Raw genomic sequence first — 22,715 nt, 5'->3', positions numbered from 1 at the left:
TGTTAAGTGTGAAAGTAGGGATGCAGGTGGCACTGTGGGTTAAACCACAGAGCCTAGGACTTGCCAATCACAAGGCCGGCAGTTCGAATCCCCGCGACAGGGTGGGCTCCCGTTGCTCGGTCCCTGCTCCTGCCAACCTAGCAATTCGAAAGCACGTCAAAGTGCAAGTAGATAAATAGGTACCGCTCCAGCGGGGAGGTAAACGGCGTTTCCGTGCGCTGCTCTGGTTCACCAGAAGCTTCTTAGTCACGCTGGCCACATGACCCGGAAGCTGTACGCCGGCTCCCTCGGCCAATAAAGTGAGATGAGTGCTGCAACCCCAGAGTCGGTCACAACTGAACCTAATGGTCAAGGGTCCCTTTACCTTTAAGTGTGAAAGTGGACAAAAACCTCCCCATGCTTAAAAATATATATGGGAGAATGCCTCTTTTAAGATAGTACTTACAGTCTGTGGTTTTTATGAGAACTTTTATTAAAAGCATTCTGCTCCGGCTGCCCTGGTATGTACTTTTAATTGGGATAGCCATTAAGTCTTTTACCTATCCAGATTATTTTTCTTTACTTTTTAAAGTAAAGTAAGACATATGTGCACATATGCAACCGCATCAAAAAGCAAAACCATGAACAAGTCCAATCAAGAACAACAATCCACACACAATTTAAGTTCTTCTATTTGTAGAACAGTCCCTCCCCCAAACTTCCTATAACTAATATAGAGAGGAAATAGTTCCTACGGGGATTCAAATGAAATATTTCAACTCTAATGTACTTGTTACTATTTCTGTTACTAATCCAACCCCATAGTTATAGCCCACTCACAGCAATAAAAACATGAAGCAGCCACATAAATAGCTCAGTATTTTAATTCCAAGTTCATAATATCTGACACTAATAGGATTATTTGTTTTTATCTAGTAAATAAAATAGCTCAGTCTGTCACTCACTTCCTTGTATTCTTTTTTGTCTTGCTGCATACATCTTTTGTAAAATGAAAATGTCTGTTTTAAGTGGAAATATTACGGTACATAACATTTTCATGTCAAAATAACTGCATTCTTAGATTTTGTGTTAAATAATTTAAGACAGGAAAATATTTTGATACACATTTGACAGTTATAATCCTAGCATGATCAACATCTTCATAGGTTAAAAATAAGGTGAAAATAAAGAATGTAAGGTAACTGGACAAGCTACTCTCACTAGATTTTTATTCTGAAAACCTGGGTGCAAACTGAACTCAATGAAAGCAGCAAGATGCATTGCTGAAAGCTGAGGAATTCAGTGAATTTAAGAGGCCAGCTTTGACACTTTTAGTAAAGGTCTCTCTATAAAAAAAGGTAAATGAGTTTATTCTAGTTTTTTACCAGTATCATAGGACATTCATGTAAATGTGTAATAGGCAACCTTTGATTAAATGGTAGGAAAATAAGAGTAGGATGCTCACTTTATTATTCTAGTTTATACTTTAATTTTTTTGCACAACAACAACTTGGTAAGCATATTTGGGACATAATTCTCAAAGTCCAAATCAAGTGTTACCCATTTTAAAATAAGGGAGGGAAACAGGCAGATGTGAAACAGACATATTAAATGGAGCATATTACAAAGACAAAAATGACATATCCATTTGGCTTTACATTTTTTCTAGACTATAAGGCACAACATTATTTTATTCTCTGCCACAGGTTGTAGTCAGAAGAGGTGCATCTTTCAGTGTTATGAGGCAGACTGTGGCCTTTTCTCAAAAGCACATCAATCTGGCATGGAGAAGGAGCCCGTGAGTAATCAAATCTGACACCAGCCAGCTGCGATGGTACAATTCCCACAATGCAATTCAGAACTGGGTATTGCACCACAGGAATCATAACATGAGCGATGTCCAGCAGCAGTCCAAGCCAAGCAACTGATTGGCTTCCAACAGTGCCAGTGCCTTACATACCTATTGAATAGGAGGGTGTGAATGGTGAATACAGACTTGCTTGCGCCTGCTCCACTAGGGAACCTGGTCACTCGCTGTATGCTGAGGGTCCATTCAAGCCTGGGGATTGGCCTTGAGTGCTTCATAAACAAGTTGTGATGCATTCTTTGGCTCCTAATATCCAGGTAAAAGAATGCTGGATAAAGGGAGTCCCACTTTGCAGAGCATGTTGACACAGAGTTTTCATTTTGGAATGCTTGTACAGTGGTACCTCGGGTTAAGTACTTAATTTGTTCCGGAGGTCTGTTCTTAACCTGAAACCGTTCTTAACCTGAAGCACCACTTTAGCTAATGGGGCCTCCTGCTGCTGCTGCGCCGCCAGAGCACAATTTCTGTTCTCATCCTGAAGCAAAGTTTTTAACCCAAGGTACTATTTCTGGGTTAGCGAAGTCTGTAACCTGAAGCGTATATAACCCAAGGTACCACTGTACTTAATACAAAAAAACCCTTATATCATTTCTGTCATGAGGTTCCCACCATTCAACTCTACCTATTTTAAGACTGCTCCCTCCGACTGACCAAACATTCCAGCCAGATTCTCCAGTGCTTCAGTTTGAATTAAATTTGATTTAAACTGTTGTGATCTGTCCTGGGACCTTAAGAAGGATGGATAAGAATTTAAACAACAACAGCAGCAGCAGCAGTTCAGAGCGATAAGTAGTTTACATTGCTGTCATGAAAGGTGGCTTAATTTTTATTTTTATATTTGCAAGTGGCAATGTTAGCTATTAGTGCAAAAATAGCAATAGAGCACCCATATAAAGGATTATTGTACTTTAATGTATTGCTTATTAACATGACACTGGGCTTTCCCATATGAAAGGTGCCAAGAAGAGAATCCAGCTAACAACAACCCATGAGTCTCAAGAGATTATAGTATAAAAGATTCTTTGGAGAAATCAAGGCTAATGACTGCTCATAAAAATGATGGCAACTCCAATTTATATACCAGCTTTAATTTCAGTGTTGGTCTTGTTTGTCTGCATGTTATTAGGTCATGAAAGAGGTATGGAAGCCAACTCAGAGAATCCACACTTGAGTTAGGACTGAAACCTAGAACTCCCAAATCCAAATGTAATTGCTGACCACCTGACAACCCCACCTCTCAGTGCTCTGTTTAATTTTAACTCCAAATTATTTATGCTTCACGTATCAGGAACGGCTGGCATTGTACCACAGAGCTGCCTTCCTGACAGTGGTGTTGCTGCTGCTTAGCTGAGCAGTGGCTGGACTGCCTAGCGGGGCAGGAAGAAAGACTAACTCCACTATTGTGCCCATGCAGTCACAATCTCTCTGCCACCACCCCTACCCCTGCGCCATCTCCGTATGCCAGTGGCGTAACAGCAGCCCTGTGGCACTGCCCCTCTGGACCAGACACTCCTGTTTCGTACGTTGCTAGTTATTAAAATTTTTGTGGAAGCAACTAATGCCTTGACCTTCTAAGAGATAACAGTAGCAAGCAACAAAACACACATAAGCTCCAGGAAAATTCATAAGAAAACTGTAAAGCAAAGCAAAAGAACTTTATCATACTTTCATAATTCATTAAATGCAGATGTCGGCAATATCTTTAACCATTTGCTGGCTTCAAAAGATGGAGGCCAGGAATTAAATTAAGATGTCAGATGTTAGTAAAGAAAATACGGTAGTAGTTCACCAATTGGTCTTTTAAATGATCTCCAGTTCATAAAATAAGATTTTAGAATTTTTTTACTAGATAATTATACTTCCTGATTTTGTAATTAGTGGAACTACATGTAATTACATAATAATTATGATGGTAATTACGTAATTAAGATGTATAATTATGTAGTAAAAAACATTATGGAAATAAAAACTATCAACTGTATAACCACAATACATCTACAAAAAAATTCTCTCCCATTGCTTTAAAACTCTATTTTCCCACGAAAAAAATCAGTGATTAGTCTATATCAACTACCTGATGGCAAAATAAAGCAAAATCTTACAGATATTAAGATACTGAATTATCCTCTTAAGACTTAATTATACCAATTTAGTAACAATCAAATGTATGTATTTTGCTCAAAATCACTGTAAATTCACTAAAATCCAAATGAAGCAAATTAAACAAAGCCACAGTGAAATCAACATTGTAGATTTTAATATTTCTTAAATACTGATGTTCGGAATACATCAGAAAATATATGACGTATGCCCAAGAAACAGTTCTCTAAGGGACTGGTTTATGTTTGATTCGTATTACAGAAACTTTATTCCATTCCGAAAGCATTGCATATGCTATGCGTTAGTGTCTAGCAAATGTATCCTGTTAGTTAGGCACAATTTCAAATTGGGCCTGAATCTGCCTACTTTCCCAGGAATATTTAACTTGAGTATATGGCATTCTATTAGTTATCAGCAAGCCAATGAACCTTGGGAAGGGATTCTGCAGCGAGTTATTCATCTCTAGATTGACTGGACATGAAAAATAACCATAATGAGCAGTTTTACTAGTTGATGTTTGAGAGGTTGCCTTCAAAGCTACTTCAATTATCAACTTGATGATATAAATACCACCTTGCTATCTATATGCCAATTCAGCACACCCTTCCAAAGTACATGCAAATTCTTATGCTATCTCTTGCACCCAAATGTACTGGTAGTCTAAGTGTGGGAACTCCATTTCCGCTTATGGAAACACCCTGTTCTAATGAAGCATTTCATTCTTAAGTTTCTTTCGAGACACAGCTGCAGCATTCTGCATATACTTTTCTGAGTAATTGTCACCTGCTAACAGAGACACACTGAAGACCCACCCATTACTAGCTCTGAGAAATACAGCCACTATGAAAAGTCTGCTTCTAAAGCTTTCTAGCAATTCATCCATAAAAAAATCACTTTCAATTGATATTTGGTACACCACAGAGGGAACACAGAGGGGGAAAACGATGTTTAAATTACAGGATACAAGCAAATATTCAAAGTTAGATTTTGTGTTTTGCATGTAGGTCATACAGCCTAACTTTCATTTTTCTAAATGCAATTTTACAGTTTATTCATCCAGAAAGTAAACTGGGCATGTTTAGTATTTTTTTATGAAGGTGGGAGTGTAAAATGCTGCTGTAACTGTGTAAAAGTATTTACTTAGTATGCATTTAGTTTGGTTTATAAATCTGGTGTATAAAAATAAATAGCATGAAGATATTAATAAGTACTGAAATGCACTCTCAAGGTACAGACAATGCTTTTAATATCTGACATTGTTTCAATCAGAACATATCTCAATATAACCTAACCTTTCATTTTTACTTCAGGCACTATTCTGATACCTTTAGGAACTTCGCATTTCAATGTCAGAAAGCTCTGCAATTAAGGTGTTCTATATCTACTGCTGGGTTAGCAGACTTTAAATGAAAAGGAATGGAAAAATGCAAGACTCAATAGAAAGTCAAACATGTACAGAAATTATTACTTCTGATCTGTTCTTCAAGATATCATTCTTTCCTGGCTTCTGTTGAGGTTAAGCTGCAGAGTTCCTGTCTATTGTTCGAAACAGAGCCTGATACTCTTAAGTAGATATGTTGTCACCCTTTCTTACCAGGCAGACCAGTGTGATGCCTTTTCAGAAAGTGCAAAGAAGTTACTCTTTAAAGAGCTTTCCCACCTTTTTCTAAATGTCTGTCAGGATAGATGTAAGAACTACTTAAACAAACAGGCAAACGAAAATACTAGAGAATACCAAAAGTTTGAATAATTGGGGCTAAAACAAACACGGGTTTTGGTCCATTTATGCTCTACTCCTTGTCACTCTAACCCAAAGCTTTCTCTAGCCTTCTCATTGCCTGCAAGCATCTGTCACTAGGCCCTATGTCAGATCCCATCAGTCCCTGCTCTCCCACAATTAGACTGACCCTCCACTGCCCTCGCAGTAGGAGTAATGCTCAACAGAAGATTACCACCAGCACCCCCAACCAGTTAAATGAGTTTAAAACACTCCTTCCTTAAACACTGTTTTTTTCAGCAGAGTGAGGGGTATACTGTGGATTATTAGGAAATGCAGGTACCTTCTTAAATGGGGAATTCCTAAATTCAAGCAGTCAACTAACTTGTGTAAATGATGAGAGCAGAATGATGCAGACTGGAGCAGCACAACATAGCAGAATAGCCTTTTATGATGCAAACTTCCGCTTTAAACTCACAAGGTAATTACAGTGTTTGAACATACCTTTCTCTTGATCAGTAAGTTTTTCCATTGCATAGTCCATATCAAAAATGTACCGGTAAAAGCACAGCTGGGTGTACAGGGCCTTGTCAGAGTACTGTAATGTAAAAAGAACATAAATGAAAATGCACCAGGGAAAAAAGCTAATACCAGGAAAAAAAGCATGATCAGTTGCAACTTTCATACACAAGCTATGCTGATTTGCTGTTATGCATTGGATTTAAACTTGTTTGGTGTTAGGCAAGTTTTTAACTTTTGTTAAGTTGCCTTGGGAACCAACTAATGTGGAGACAAAAAAAAAATCCCAACCCCTCTAAAAAACCTATGCAGCTAACTTGTTGTCCTATATGTTGCTAATACAGGTAAGTTCTGATTTAATTAACATAAGATGTACGAATGTGCAAAACATATTACTATCAGCAATTCAATGCAATTGTTTTATCTTCTGAGAATTTGCTATTTGTATTAGTTCTTTACTCTAAATGCAATTAATAAGTCTGTAATGGTAAGTCTTTGTGAATAATCAGATTCAACACCATGTCTCCAATGTTAGCTAGTGCCAAGTGATTTATAAGAAGCCTACAAGACACTGGGTACATTGTGGAGTTATTTGTGCTAAACTTTATAATTTAGAGATACTATGTAGATGTAGCTGAAGGATCTGACCACAGTTAACCAACCATTCGGAGCAGTCTGCCACAGGCCATTTACCGTTTCATATGTTGCTCTGCATTAATGTCACCTAAAGTGGCTGAAATGAAGCCAATCTACAAATGTGTACAATACAAGTAATCTCTTTTACAAAATATATAGCATGATGTATGGAATTATTTAAAAAGGAGGCATTACACTGTTGAAATAACAGGATTATGTTGAAAGTTTCAAAACTATATCAGAAAATCACATGGGTGCTATTCAACTAAGTTTTACTCAAGAAGACCTTTTGAAATCAATGGACCAAACTTAATTTTGTTCATTAATTCCAATGGGCCTACTCTGAGTAAAACTTAACGTTAAAAACCACCCCCTATATCTGCCACACCCCAGGGATCCTTGGGAGAGTTTTATCCCTCTCTTTGCCATGATGTTCCAGGGATCATTGCAAATTGGATTAAGATGGAAAGTTTAGTTACTATCAGGACCAAATGTGCTTTAACATATTCTGTAAGTCAATCACTCTTACTGAACTAGACATAAAAGGAGATTTGGAATAACTACCTGCTGCAATCCAAATCCCCAAACACCTGGACTGTGGTGGGAGTGGACTGAGGGTAGGCGTCCTTCCGCTTGATTCAGCTGGCCTCCCAGTGACAGAACGATGCAAGTGTCACTCTGTTGGAGCATACCCCACTCTTTGCCTGTCAGACATGGGTGTGGGTAGCCCACCAGCAGTATTCCTGCCAATGGAGCCCAGTAAAAGGTTGGGCAGGACTAGTAGCCCTGGATCTGCTAGGCCTGAAGCTGGTGCAGGGACTGAGCCTGATTTGCCTGTCCCTTTCCACCAGTGAGTGGCCAGGCTGTGGATGTGGTGGTAACTCAGCAGCTCTACAGAGCCCTGGCATTGACAGTGAGCATAGGATTGCCCCACCAGTTGCTTGGGTTACGGATGTATCAGGGTCACTGAGATACATAGCTCTTCCCACTTCCCATTCCAAGGCATATGACTCTCTGAAGTCTTACAGTAGAGTTTTCTAGTAGTTTGACTGAAAAGATCAAGATATTGTGATGAAACCGCTGGACTCTATCCCCATATCAGCATGCATAGGCTTGCTTAACAAGAAATTAGGTTTATTATTTTGCATGCACAAGATGGCATTGCTTTTCCGACAATAGTGCTTCACCTTAATACTTGCCCTAGAGGATATAGGTAGGTGGTTCATTGCTTATTTGGTTACAGATCCACAACAAGCAGGCTTTATTCCTGGGTTAGAAATTGCAATTGTGCAGCAAATAGCAGAAATTGCAAATAGTGCTGCATGTCATTTAGTTTTAACTTTTCAACTTATAGATGGAAGACACCTCACAACAGCCTAATTTATTATTATTAACTAGTGGGGTTGGGGGGGCAGACATTATTAGATTGACCCATCTACAGTGGTATCTCAGGTTAAGTACTTAATTCGTTCCAGAGATGCGTTCTTAACCTGAAACTGTTCTTAACCTGAAGCACCACTTTAGCTAATGGGGCCTCCTGCTGCCGCTGCGACCATAACATCCTTCTGGACCGTCTAGAGGGGCTGGGAGCTGGGGGCACTGTTATACAGTGGTTTCGCTCCTTCCTCCTGGGCCGTGTTCAGAAAGTGGTGGTGGGGGATGAGTGTTCAGACCCTGGGCTCTCACTTGTGGGGTGCCTCAGGGTTCCATCCTCTCCCCCATGCTATTTAACATCTATATGAAGCCGCTGGGAGAGATCATCAGGGGGTTTGGACTGGGTGTCCATCAATATGCAGATGATACCCAGCTCTACCTCTCTTTCAAATCAGAACCAGTGAAGGCGGTGAAGGTCCTGTGTGAGTGCCTGGAGGCGGTTGGAGGATGGATGGCGGCTAATGGATTGAAGTTGAATCCTGACAAGACAGAAGTACTGTTTTTGGGGGACAGGAGGCGGGCAGGTGTGGAGGATTCCCTGGTCCTGAATAGGGTAACTGTGCCCCTAAAGGACCAGGTGCGCAGCCTGGGAGTCATTTTGGACTCACAGCTGTCCATGGAGGCGCAGGTCAATTCTGTATCCAGGGCAGCTGTCTACCAACTCCACCTGGTACGCAGGCTGAGACCCTACCTGCCCGCGGACTGTCTCGCCAGAGTGGTGCATGCTCTGGTTATCTCCCGCTTGGACTACTGCAATGCGCTCAACGTGGGGCTACCTTTGAAGGTGACTCGGAAACTACAATTAATCCAGAATGCGGCAGCTAGACTGGTGACTGGGGGCGGCCGCCGAGACCACATAACACCAGTCTTGAAAGACCTACATTGGCTCCCAGTACGCTTCCGAGCACAATTCAAAGTGCTGGTGTTGACCTTTAAAGCCCTAAACGGCCTCAGCCCAGTATACCTGAAGGAGTGTCTCCACCCCCATCGTTCTGCCCAGACGCTGAGGTCCAGCGCCGAGGGCCTTCTGGCGGCTCCCTCATTGCGAGAAGCAAAGCTACAGGGAACCAGGCAGAGGGCCTTCTCGGTAGTGGCGCCCGCCCTGTGGAACGCCCTCCCATCAGACGTCAAAGCGATGAATAAGTACCTGACATTTAGAAGACATCTTAAGGCAGCCCTGCTCAGGGAAGCTTTTAATCTGTGATATTTTACTGTATTTTTTTTGTTTCTATGGAAGCCGCCCAGAGTGGCTGGGGAAACCCAGCCAGATGGGCGGGGTACAAATAATAAATTATTATTATTATTATTATTATTATTATTATTATTATTATTAACCCGAGGTACTATTTCTGGGTTAGTGGAGTCTGTAACCTGAAGCGTATGTAACCCGAGGTACCACTGTAATAATGTTACCTAAAACCTAAAGCAAGACTAAGAAGGACCAAGATAATCAATCTTTGGAACTCTACATATATCGTACATTCAGTCACCTTCTCAAAAAACAATTCTGGCCTGTAATTATTTGCATCTGGGGGGTAGTATCCAACATGATTTTGCTTTCAGTGGCCTTGCTACCTTTCTGGATAGGTAATATTTTTCTGTCCTTTGTAAGATTGGGTTGTAAACAACTATGGAACAGATAGAGTCCAAGAAGATAATATGGAAACCTATTATGCTGTCATGAATACATGTCAATAAACTTTAACAAAATTGAGCAGCAAGGAGAGCTTCTGCTCAAGGTTCCAGCCAGCTGAAGAAAAAGAAGAGTTTGGATTTGATATCCCGCTTTATCACTACCTGAAGGAGTCTCAAAGCGGCTAACATTCTCCTTTCCCTTCCTCCCCCACAACAAACACTCTGTGAGGTGAGTGGGGCTGAGAGACTTCACAGAAGTGTGACTAGCCCAAGGTCACCCAGCAGCTGCATGTGGAGGAGCGGAGACGCAAACCCGGTTCCCCAGATTATGAGTCTCTGAACTACTACACCACACTGGCTCACAGCTGTGCCCTCTATCAGGATAGTTTATTTCATCCCTCTCCCACATGGCTTTCTGTACTCCTGCAAATCTTGGGGCTCCCCTAAGCCTGCATCTGGCTTGCTCATGCTTTCAAAAAGAAAAGTGAAAAGAAAAACATGCACAAAAGTAATATTTGCTGCTTCTTATAAACTGATGTATGTCCCTGAAGACAGAATGCATGTTGGGTGTATGTTGTCCAAACATGTGAAAAAAAGAAGAAAAGGAATTGAATATAACCAGTGTAGAGTTAACAAATAACACAAGAGGGAAGGGCAAGCAAGTTTCCATTTCAAAATTAAGCTTAGAAAGAAGACAGGGAGGACTTGGTCATCTGGCCACCAATCCAGCGCGATGCAGAGCTAAACATTTTGGACGTGCACTGGGGAGACCCAGGTTCAAGTATCCAGTCAGCCATGAAGTTCACTGGGCAACTTTGGGCCAGTTACTCTCCCTCCGTTTAACCTACCTTATAAGGTGTTGTGAGGATAAAATTGAGAAGGGCGAATCATCTAAACTGCCCTAGAGCTTCTTAGGCAAAAGGCAGGATATAATAATTGATATATAGTGACAATTACTACCACATACACAAACAAAAGATGACACCAACTTAAAAGCAGTTTGACAAAATAATGAGGGTCCGGAGAAATTGTGGAAGTGTTCTTTATAGATTTCAAAGTCTCTAAGTTTCTACCAGAAGAACTTAGGTGAAGCGTTGAACTAGCCAAACCACTGGAAATCCTTGGACTTTCAACACTACATGTGTAGGATATATTCTTAGTCATTAGTTGTTGTTTTTTTAAAAAACACATCTTGCCATACTGAAATTTGGTGTTTTTGTTTATTGGTTGAAAATCAATGTAAAGATGCATGTTCTGGTAACAAAACCTTATTATATTCCATATGGCACAAAGGCCCAATCAACACCTGCATATTATATTGTTAAAAATGCAACATTCAGAGTTAACATTTTGTGCTCTTAATGCTGCCATACTTTCACCCTTCCTTCACATGAACTTATTTTATATAACACAGAAGCTTATTTTATTCCTTATTAGTTATTCTATGATATGCATCATCATTATACTATTATACACCACTTATTTTTAGTAAATCCTGATTACTGCTTCCTGAAGAAGGAAAAAAAAGGAGGACGACAGCGATTAAGTTATTTGTTTAGTTTTTTGGATTCAGCAGTAATTGCTGGTACACATCTCCCTGACTGCACACATGCAGCAGGTTGAATAGAACACTGAAATTACCTCCTTCATAATAGTTTGTTTTGATAATGTATTGTGTGTCGAGATGATGAGAAACAGTTGCTGTCAATTTGATTAGCCATTATATTTTTATGTTAATTGCCATTATTGGGTCCATTCTGTTTAGTGTCACCATAGAAGCCATACAATGTTAGCATAAATAACAAATTGGAGTAAATTAGGAAGATATATTTTTGCCAATTCATTTTAATTGCCCCTCAGTCCTTCCGTTGGTTAACGCAGCTGTTGACCCATAATAAGCGCTAGGTCAATATAGCTGCTTGTCAATTCAGAAATGCAAAGTGCTGTGTTGCTCGTAATGGATATACAGCCACCTTTGCCAGCCAACTGAAGCAAACGACTGACAACCCAAATGAAGGAATAAAGCATCAGCTATGGAGTTTAGTGACCTGATATTAGCAGAGAGGCTAATTGAAAGTCACTACCTAAATGGATAAGAATTTTTTTTTTAAAAAAAGTTATGCACACACATATATTTTTAATTATACCAACACCTCCTGCCCTTTTGTTACCTGGCATATTTTGCAATTAGTAACTAGTGGAAAACAAAAAGCTTTAGAGATTTTCAATGTCAAATACAATTAAGTTAGATTAAGACACATATGTGAAACCAAGGAAGAGGTGCCTTACATGGGAGGAAAGCAGCCTTTTAAAATTTTGCATTAGTAAATTCTAATTTACCTTTGGTGATGATATTTTAAAAATGCAATGCATCTGAAAGACTGTAGATTTCAATGGGGTCTTTTACCCAATGGCTGTATTCACAAATATTTTCATTTTGCATTCATATAACCGGAAGAAGCCCTTTTTTGTCCTCTAGTGACTTTTCGGCTTACTTTCTTTGGTATTACTCTTAGTCAGGCATTTCTTCAACAAGCTCCCTTCACCAATACCACTGAATAATTCTAAAAAATTCACTGAGGTAATTTTAAAAGAGACATATCTTAATTATTTTATTAACAGAAAATGAATAAATGAATAGAGAAATACAAGTTAAATAAGCTCAAAATATATAAAGGTCATATCTTGGACAAGCATGCATAAATAAAAGGTCTAAATTAATCCACTTTTAAAAAACCAACAACTTGTCGCTCTCCTTGTGAAAGCCAATTTCAAAACTTCTCTCTTGAATTGCAAATATAGGTTCATTTTTAGGTTACCACTTAATGGGAATACCAGATGTAAGAATCACTTGCACTCTTCATAGTAATTAATAAATGTTATGTGTAAACTTCTAACACATGACTTTCTCCTGTACTTTTGAAAGAAACTCTGTGGCAAAGGGTTCAGATCCTGGGTAAGGCAACTCTAACTTTACTTTATTCACAGGTATGGAGAAGTGTGAATGGTTCTTGGTTCCGCTATACCCAAGAAGAAGACATTTCTAAATTATCTTCAAATATGTTGCCCCGTGAAATCTGACTGTTTATGCTAGTTTTTCTAAAGATTATTTCAACAGCCAGAGGAACACACATTTCCATGAAACTTTTTAACAGTCCAAGTTGTACAATCACAAAGAGAACCTAAGGAAGCCTTATTTGAAAGAATTGTGATTCACAGGCAAAACCAGGGCTCATAATATGTATGTATGTATACATAGCTACCCACTTTAAAAAGAGACATACAACTTCTGAGCAGGGCTTTTTAAAGAGCTAGATTATGGGTTTATTTATTAAATTTGTAATCTGATGTTTCCTTTTTTAAACACTACAATCTACTTTCACTATGAAATAGAAAGGCGGGATATTAAGATTTTAAAATAAATTAAAAATAGCATTAGAAGCCAGTGTAACAGAGGCAGCTAATATAGATGTTTATGAGCATAGTGATATTAATTTATAATTATTTATGACACTACTGTAAATACAATGCAATTATAACCACTTTTATGGATGCAACAGCACAGATGCATATATAAATAAGCATACATTTTAGACTACGTGTTCTTCAGGTGTGCAATGCTCAGATTAATTAAAGAAAAAACAAGGCCATTCATTTCTAAGTGAGAGGTAGCCAGCCATTACTGATAACTACAGTATGCCTCAGGCTGTTTGGTTACTATACTTGGACCCAATAAGCACGGCATTTATTTGTCATAGCATGAATTGCTGTTTTTGAGTTGTTTACCTATTTTTTTCCCCCAGTGCACCTTTTCATATTCCTAAAGGCTGCTTTTCATATTTTATGTTTGAGCCATATTTCTCAGGCTCAAAATTAGTACGGCAATTTACTTCCACATTGGAATATGCATGCAGCCATTGAGTAATAAATATAGCTAACTCCATAACGTATACATACATACTCAAAGTAGCTCAGCAGCTTATGGTCTTATCACAGTACAGTTGCATATATTACTTAAATAACATAGGCGCAGAATTGAAAATGGTAATAAAATGAGAAGCAGCTCTGATTTTATATCTATCTACCAGTTTTGTATTCCTTTCTATTTTATGCTATGAACCGTAAAGTGGGGTGGGGGGTGGAGTTTGCCAACTCCATTACATTGCTTTGTAAAGAAGATAATTTCTACAGGCTAGAGAGATAACTTATTTGTATTACTTCAATTAGTTCTAATACAAAACAGTGGCACCACTTCATTAATCAACTGCTAGAGAGACTTACTTTTATAAGAAGTCTTTTTGGTAATTTGATTAGAAAGAATGGAGGCTCACATTATCATCTGATTCTGCACATCCATCAAGCAGACAATTTAGGACAAGTTCTTTAAAAATAATTTAAGTTCTTGTCAGAGAATTGTGTCTCTTAAAGAGACATTTTTCTACAGTACGTAGAACCAAGTTCCAAGAAATACTTCAGTGTTTTGAGAGATGTTACTCTACCCTTCCCCATCCCTCCCCCTGAAAGATGCAGTCATTAAAACCTAATTATTATCTTCATTTTAAACAAAACCTAAAGTGAATACCAATTAATAACAACATACTAATGAGCATCTGCTGTGATGAAATTGAATATGAATGTGCTGCAAATTTCGGGTTGTTGTTTTTTCTTTTTGCATGGAAGTGTCACTGGTCTCATTCGGCAGCTAGATGATGATAAAAGATGTACTTCATTTTTCATCTTGCCATTTTGCACATGGCGATTTGAAATGTTAGAAAAAAAGGCAAAGCTCAGTACTTCAAATGCTTGTATGTACGAGTTTTGCTCATGGGAATCTCAGGAGGAAGAAAACATTTATCAACTTTTCAGATAAAATTATTATTAAATTATGTTTATTTTAGTCAAGTTCACCATCTACCAAGATCAAAATATACACAACATATATAAATATGCAATTATCAAGGCACACAAAAGTACACTTAAACAAGAAACGCCTTAAATATGTGTCTGTATGAGCTGTTGGGGAAACTGCTAATCTTCTAAAAAATAAAAGGGTGATCTTCCCCTCTCTTCCCAGGCAGTCCCCAAATCTGCCATGGAGTACCCCTCACCAACCATCTTGAGCATTTTGGGGCAGTTTGCAAGAGGCTGCATGGAGAATCAGAAGTATTGCTGGACTGGACACTACTGGAGTTCACTCATTACAGAAAATTGAGATGATTTTGAATAGATTACTAATAAATTTAGTAATAATAGGAGATGGTTAAATAACTTTGCTAAGTTACTATAAATAAAAAACAACGGAAAATCAACGTTTTAAGATTCATTAACTAGTTATGTTATTGTCTAGTGAAATACCTTGATGTTTAAAAACTTGAAATATTACTAGTTGGTTGAACGACTGATGCCAATAAGGTCACCTATGCCATGCCTACTTAACTGCACTTCAGAGGCATCTCAACACCATTTAAGGCTGTTCATCAGTGATGTCAAGCATAGAGACCTAATGTGATTGGTCAACCAAACTCTTCATAGCCTCAAGTTGCTATTACAACTTTCAGACAGGCCTTGTATGGGAGTAGATTCATTAGGCTAGTTCAGAACCTATAAGAGCAAGGGTTCAAAGATAGTTAATATGGAACTAAGAATTGATGCTTTTGAATTATGGTGCTGGAGGAGATTCTTGAGAGTCCCATGGACTGCAAGAAGAACAAACCTATCCATTCTTAAAGAAATCAGCCCTGAGTGCTCACTGGAAGGACAGATCTTGAAGCTGAGACTCCACTACTTTGGCCAGCTCATCAGAAGAGAAGACTCCCTGGAAAAGACCCTGATGTTGGGAAAGATTAAGGGCACAAGGAGAAGGGAACGACAGAGGATGAGATGGTTGGACAGTGTTCTTGAAGCTACCAGCATGAGTTTGACCAAACTGCGGGAGGCAGTGGAAGACAGGAGTGCCTGGCATGCTCTGGTCCATGGGGTCACGAAGAGTCGGACACGACTAAACAACAACAACTGAGTTCTGGGAGCACTTAATTCAATTGTGGGATATAGCTCAGTGTGGTGCAAGAATAAAACAGACTGGGGAGCAGCTGTGAACTCATCTTGAAGAGCCTGCACATTTGTATGGCCCTAGTAAGCCAATTTGGCTTACGATGACTTAAGAACCAGGCCACTATCTCCATTGCATAGTGCTCACCCTGGCCATGGTTTAACATGTGGATGGACAGCAACCTACCTCCTCCTCCAACTTCAGCAACATTTGGTTTCCTTTTCCCTGAATCTGTATCTTCTTCCCCCAAGACCCTAATGCAACTGAAAACTGCCGCTAACTTCAGTAGATGGTTGGAGAGGTGATTTGTGCAAGCTATTGAATGTAGACTGCATGAATTGGATAAACTGAACAAGTACATCCAACCCACTTTACACATTTTAGGCTTCACACTATTAAGTGCCCAACCTGTAAGTCCAAAAGCACATATTAAATATGAGGCAGATTTGGACTGGCTGATTGTTCACAAAAAATATTTTAAAAATCTCTCAGTGGGATACATTTTCAAGCTATGATATTGCAAGTTTTAATCTCTGTTAATTGAACCTAAGGAAACTCAAACTATTTCATCACCAAGTTTCACTATCAACGTGTGAGAATCCCTGAAATAAACATTTATGTTAATGAACTATTATAGAAAATGTATACAGAGCGGCTGTGCATTCATTGTACTCAAACAGCTGCAGCACATTACTCAGTGATGCTTCCTCCAAGCTCTCCCTTCATGCAATCCATACTTCTCTGAAGTTCCATTCAAATTAGTCATCTTCAGAAAGCTATTGTTTCTTCGTTTTTTTACTTTCTTTTCTGGTATTTGCAATACTAGCATTCGGAAAAGTTCAACTGAACTAGTTAATACATTAATGGGCATAATGTGACTGAGCAATCATAGCGAGCAGACTTTTAGTAAAGAAGCAAAAACCTAGGTGAAACATAGGTTATGATGTAATTTTTCTAAGACTTTAATGGACATTGGCTATACAATAAATAAATTCTGCAACTCAGAAACCTTTAAGAGGAATTCAGCCTTCTATCTATACTGGGAGCTTTCTCCTTTTATCAGTTCTTTGAATGACTGTATATACATGATTGGCTGAAGAGGGAGGAAAGTTGATTTTTGACCAGTCGGGAGTCTACTGTGATGTACCACTACCTTTTTGAAAATAAAACTGAAAATTTCTGTAAAAGATTACCTCTTCCAGGGGTACAGCAGGGTATTTGGGGTCCCCCCAGCTATATTTTTGGTCAAAGTACAAAAGCCAGTAGGCATTATCTTAGAACATATCAAACAGAAAAGATCATAGTGAAATTATTCTACCTCAAGGTATAGAGATCCAACTATATGCAACATTCATATCTACTTGGTATTACTATTGGTAGGTTGAAAAAGGGAGAAAAAAAGGAAGAGTGACTAAAGGTTGCCCATAAAACTCTTGCCCACAAAGCATTATAAGACAGGGAACAAAATATCAGAGAAAGGGAGTTTGTGATATTGTGAGTGTAAATTCACATCTCAGAGAAAGGAAAGAGAGCAATTTCACTACCTTTTGGTGGAAGGCAGGGCAATGTCTGAACTCTGCCAAAAAGATTCTGAAGTCAACCCCCTTAACAAAATAAACATAAAAACATTTAACTCAACATGACAACAATTCAAGCTTTAGCAAACAAAGAGCCTGGAGAAGCAGAGTCAGCCCTGAAAGCTCTGAGTGAGCAGCATGCAACATGAGTAGCACAGTTTGCAGAGTTTACTTCTCATCTTCCACCGAACTAACTACAATAGATCAGGATATGGACAGAATACTGGGCACAACAAGAAGAAGTCTAGTCTTGTCAGAATCTTCCAGTAACTTTAGGATAACTGGCAATTCACTTCCAGAACCCAACGTCTATGTGGTCATCACAGCACTACCAGAATGATCTTCAAGTCATATTCCTAATTATACGCATAAGCTGCCAAATGAATGAGAGTGGAGAGAATGCATATAGGAGCCCTATTAGTCATACGTTATCACACCACATAGTTCCTAAAAATAAACCTTGACATGAGGTCCAAAGTTGGCTTTCTTAAACTTTGAATGAAGAGCCAAGGATACAGACTTCACCACATCTGCCTGTAAGGCATTGGTTGGAGGACACCACAGAGGCATATTCATCTGGTGCTGTTTATCCCACCCAATGTCTTGATGGCTTCTCTGTATAGATCCAATGATCTCATTCTCCCTTGCTTGTTTATATGAACTTTGGCTGAGACGTCTGCATGCATCAATATGTACAATACATACAATACAATACAATACAATACAATACAATACAATACAATACAATACAATACAATACAATACAATACAATACAATACATATTGTACATACTGATTAATACAGTGCCGAACCCTGAAGTGACCAAAAACATCACAAACAGGGTGTAACTGGGCAGGACATGCATATACACACTCTGTTGACGCGTGAGGGGCAGGGGCGGGAACAGAACCCCCATATAAAATCTTCATTGACTGTACTTCAGTCTTGAGCTAAATAGTCTAGACTAGATGATGTATGACAAGAAGCTTTAATTGCTGGTGCTCTTAGAAAGTCACATGTCCATTGCTTTTCCTTGTGCTATGCCATTGTAAAAGTGGCCTTCCATCACAAAAAGACTTGACTCTACTGTTAGAAGGATCTTGTGAGATTCCTGGAGCAACACACCCTGAGGTAACCTCTTTTGAAACAGAAACAAATCTGCCAACCTTCTAAGGAACTCATACTGGAAAATACCTCTCATGCTGAAAGGTCACTCGAGGCAGGCCTATAATGACCCATGGCTTACAGTGAAAGACCAGTATGCTCAAACAAGTGGATGTCCTCAAGAACACTTTGGGCTGCTAGTGGTCAATCTCTTCCCATCCCATCTGGAGCTTCCTAAAGAATGCAGATGCCCTCCTCCCAAAAGCAATGGAAACTGCAGGCAAAGGCTGCTCATTCATCCTCACCTATATCTATTTCAACTTGACAACTCAGAAGCTAAGTGGAAGAGTTTGAAAAGCTTTGTATATTCCAACAATATTGTGTTGACTCTTTTAGTGTTGAGATTACAATACACTAACATATGACTATATGCCATGTTGCAGGATAGAAAGAATGCCCCATGATGGTAGGAGGTTTTGCCTGTCCCAGAGTTATTGTTTTTGTTTGTTACTGTGTTATGTATTTTTCTGTTTTTATATTGTAAACCGCCCTGTGATCCTTTGATGAAGGGCAGTATAGAAATTTTAGTAATGATAATAATGATGATAATGGTTGTTGCACCAAGAGGTTGGTCTACACCCCGTGAAGGTCCATAAGCTATTTCCTCCTCCTTTGCTGTGAAGCCTTTTGCTCTCCTGGGATGTACTGAGGCCTTAGTACAGCCAGCCCATCCCTTGACTCATTTCTTTGGTGCTGGGGATAATTAGAAGGATTACTGTTGCAGCCTTCATCAGGCAATAACAGCAGCATTGCAGGCCCCAAGATTCCTGCATAATGTAATTTTATTGAGGGCCCAGAAGTCCTGATCACAGGAATGTGAGATGAGTGGAGTTTGATTGAACCCAAGCTTAAAACAAGATAATGTTTGAAATGAAGGCCAAATTAGCTTGCTTTAGGTGAGTTTCTTTCAAAGCAAGTCTGGGAAAGCTTGCTCATCACAACTCAGAATCAAAATACCAACTGTGTGGAATAACACGTTGACATTACTAATTTATAAACAAGAAAGTCAAAGTTATTATGCTTAGATTAGTCTTTGATAGTACAAATTACTATCGTACAATGTGTATGAATTATCATTACTAAATGCACAAAGAAGTGGCAGCTCATATATACACAGATCCCTAAAAGGCATTTGATAGAGTTGAATGATTTTTGTTTTAAATGTCAAATTTAAGTAAGGAATCTTAAAGACATTTTATTTTTTACAATTTACTTTGAACCAAATATATAAGATATCCAAAGTGATCATTAATAAACATCACCAAGCTCGGCCCAGAAATCTAAAGATGGACATGCAAAGAGAGCACCATCTATAAATAGAAATATTTTGCAATTACTCTTACCCTTCACCTACTACTATACCATTAGGTACATTTTGGACTGTATCCAGAATCACTCCCAGGTGTTCCAGATGCTACAATGACACTTGGGAACTCTTTTCTACATTTTCAAATGGAAAAACCAGCAGCACTTGACATTACATCTACAGATAAACTGCTCTAGCAGATCTTGTGATAGACGCCCCAAAGGAACATAACCACCTGAACCCTGAGTTGATCCATGATGCCTTGAGGCAGCATATAATGATAATGAGCCAAGTGATTGGATGGCTTGCCCCTAGCTGGGCTGTCCCATTCTGCCTTAGTGACAACCCAGGAAAGCACACTGTTAAGGGCTCTGAAAAACTACCACAGCTCCCTTGGGTGCAGAAGGAGTGTCAAGATCACCTTCCAGGTTGTCCTCAATGAATTGTGACATGATCATTCATTTGCTACAAGGACTGGAAAGGGTTCAGATAGGAATAATATTTACAAGTTGTTGGTATTAGTTCATCTTTTCCTTAGAAAGTTTACCATTTCCTTTTGAGTAGAGTTAATGGAGGCCTCTGATCTGGACAATGACATTTGAGAAATACAGTCATACCTCGCGTGGTGTCTGCTTCATGTTGGGTCTTTTCGCATTACATCCTGTGGCAACCCGGAAGTACCGGAATGGGTTACTTCTGGGTTTCGCCTCTCACACCTGTGCAGAAGTGCCAAATCAGGCCGCGTGCCTGCGCAGACACAGCGCTTCGAGTTGCGGACATTTCACGTTACGGACGGGCCTCCAGAACAGATCCCGTCCGTAAAACGAGGTACCACTGTAATGGGATTGGATTGGGGACTTATCCCTGCACCCTTCAGCCATAGCTCCTTGCATCTCCTTGTAGCTTTAGTTATACAAAATGGTAAAAAAACCAACCAACCACTAGTAGAATTATGCAAAATAAGAGAAAGCTTGTAAAACTGACCCAGTTTTCCTAGGCAAATATATTGGATTTCCTGGGAACAGATTTTAAGCATGGCATATATGCAGCCTTGCCCTCATGCTGCTTGTTTGGACTGTACACATGGGCAGTCAACTCAAAAACAACCCTATATAGCTCCTCAAAAATATACTTATCTTTCTTTCTTTTTCTCTGTTTCTATTCCCTCATTTTCCACTTTATTTATGATAAAAAGGACTTTATCAAATGAATATGGCAAGGAAAGGAAAAGTTTGCACTTGATCCATAAAGATCTGTGCTCTAGCGCTGCTGGAAAAAAAAGATGGTACCATGCATATTATCATTAATTAAATTTCTGTCTCACTTCTCCCAGATGGGCAGTAAACAGCAAAATAATACTTTAAAAATAAAATAAAAGCAGTTAAGAACAGTAACAGATTCTCACAGCTAATAATTTCAAGATTGCTAGGAACAGTATATTTCAGCAATCAAATGCCTGGATGAACAGAAACGGATTAAATTACTCCTGAATATTAATAAAAGGGGAGACAGACGTACCTCATCAGGGAGGGTATTCCATAAATGAGGAACTGCCATTAATTGCTGTAAAGATTCAGTCTCTTGTCAGGCAGAGACCTAGTTCGTAATAGTTTACTCTAAATGCACCAATGTGGGCTGTTTTGCAACTACCTAATAGCACATGGAAGAAACAAACCACAATTGTTAGCTTAACGTTATGTGCGAACCTGCAATTGTGGTTTGTTTTGCTCAGATTAATGAAGGCTGGTGAGCCAAGAACAAACCTAAGCTATAGATCAGGACTTGCTGTGAGGAAAACAAAGCATGGTTCCAAGGTTGGACTTGCACTAGTGGACAGGAGCTAAACAACTCATAATGGCGTGTTAACAGCAAATTGGGCCATGGTGTCACTACAGCCACCTTCTTTCCAAGGCTTTCTTTAAAGCCTAATCCTGTGTATCCAGTGTCAAGACTCTCCCAGTTCAAAATGAAAGGAGAGGTTATTGGAAAGCCTGGCATGTCTTGTGCCTTTTCAAGGGCTGAATTCTCATTAGCCACTAAATCTGCTAAGCTGCCAATGGTGGCTTGAGATCTTCCATGCTCAAGCTATAGCTCAATTCAGGTTTTTAGTAGAAGTATAGCCCTATAGATGGCTCCATTCTCTTTTTGTTTATAGTCTACACCAAGATCTAAGGTTTTTTCTTTCTTGACAACAATATGGTGTCAGGAGCAAAAAGTGCTTAATTTTTCTTACAACTGTCTTTTCTTTCAGCAAGATACTTTCCCTTAGCAGAGAAAACATTTCATGCTGAATTGTCTGCTAGACCTCTCCTTCTTCAAGATGCTGCTGTGTTAAGGTGTTTTAGGTATACCCAGCGCTCATTATGGACTGGGAATGGTGTCTCCTGTAGTTTTAAAACCAAGTACTTCCAGATAACCCCCCACATGAACAATCCCAACTCTCCCCACTCAACTATTAAATGTGAGGGCGCATTTTTTTTTAAAAAAAATCCATTTATACATATGGCACTGAGAATCATGTGCATTATGACAGTCCTGCAATCACAAAAATGGCACCACAGAAATAAAAATATATATCAACAGTTGCCTTTAAAAATGGCCTACCTGATAAAACCTAAGAGGTTCTTCCGTAAAATATGGCAACTGTTCATAAATGATTTCTAAATTATTTTTTATCCATCACCCCAAAACGTAATATAGGAAAGATTTCAATTTTAAGCCTCGAAATAAT

At 39.1% G+C, this 22,715-nt stretch overlaps 1 protein-coding gene across 1 annotated transcript in view; it reads right to left on the bottom strand.

Annotated features, from left to right (window-relative positions):
• POLA1 (DNA polymerase alpha 1, catalytic subunit) overlaps positions 1-22,715 on the bottom strand; it is a 180,590-nt gene that overhangs the window by 41,929 nt on the left and 115,946 nt on the right. The window contains exon 36 of the mRNA XM_083498264.1: positions 6,168-6,261. Within this exon, the coding sequence (XP_083354390.1) occupies positions 6,168-6,261 (94 nt within the window). The remainder of the gene's footprint in view (positions 1-6,167; positions 6,262-22,715) is intronic.

This window comes from Podarcis liolepis (genome assembly GCF_965112155.1).
Source record: "Podarcis liolepis genome assembly, chromosome: 4".
Taxonomy (NCBI): Eukaryota; Metazoa; Chordata; class Lepidosauria; order Squamata; family Lacertidae; genus Podarcis; species Podarcis liolepis.
This window is presented reverse-complemented; position numbering and strand designations above follow the sequence as displayed.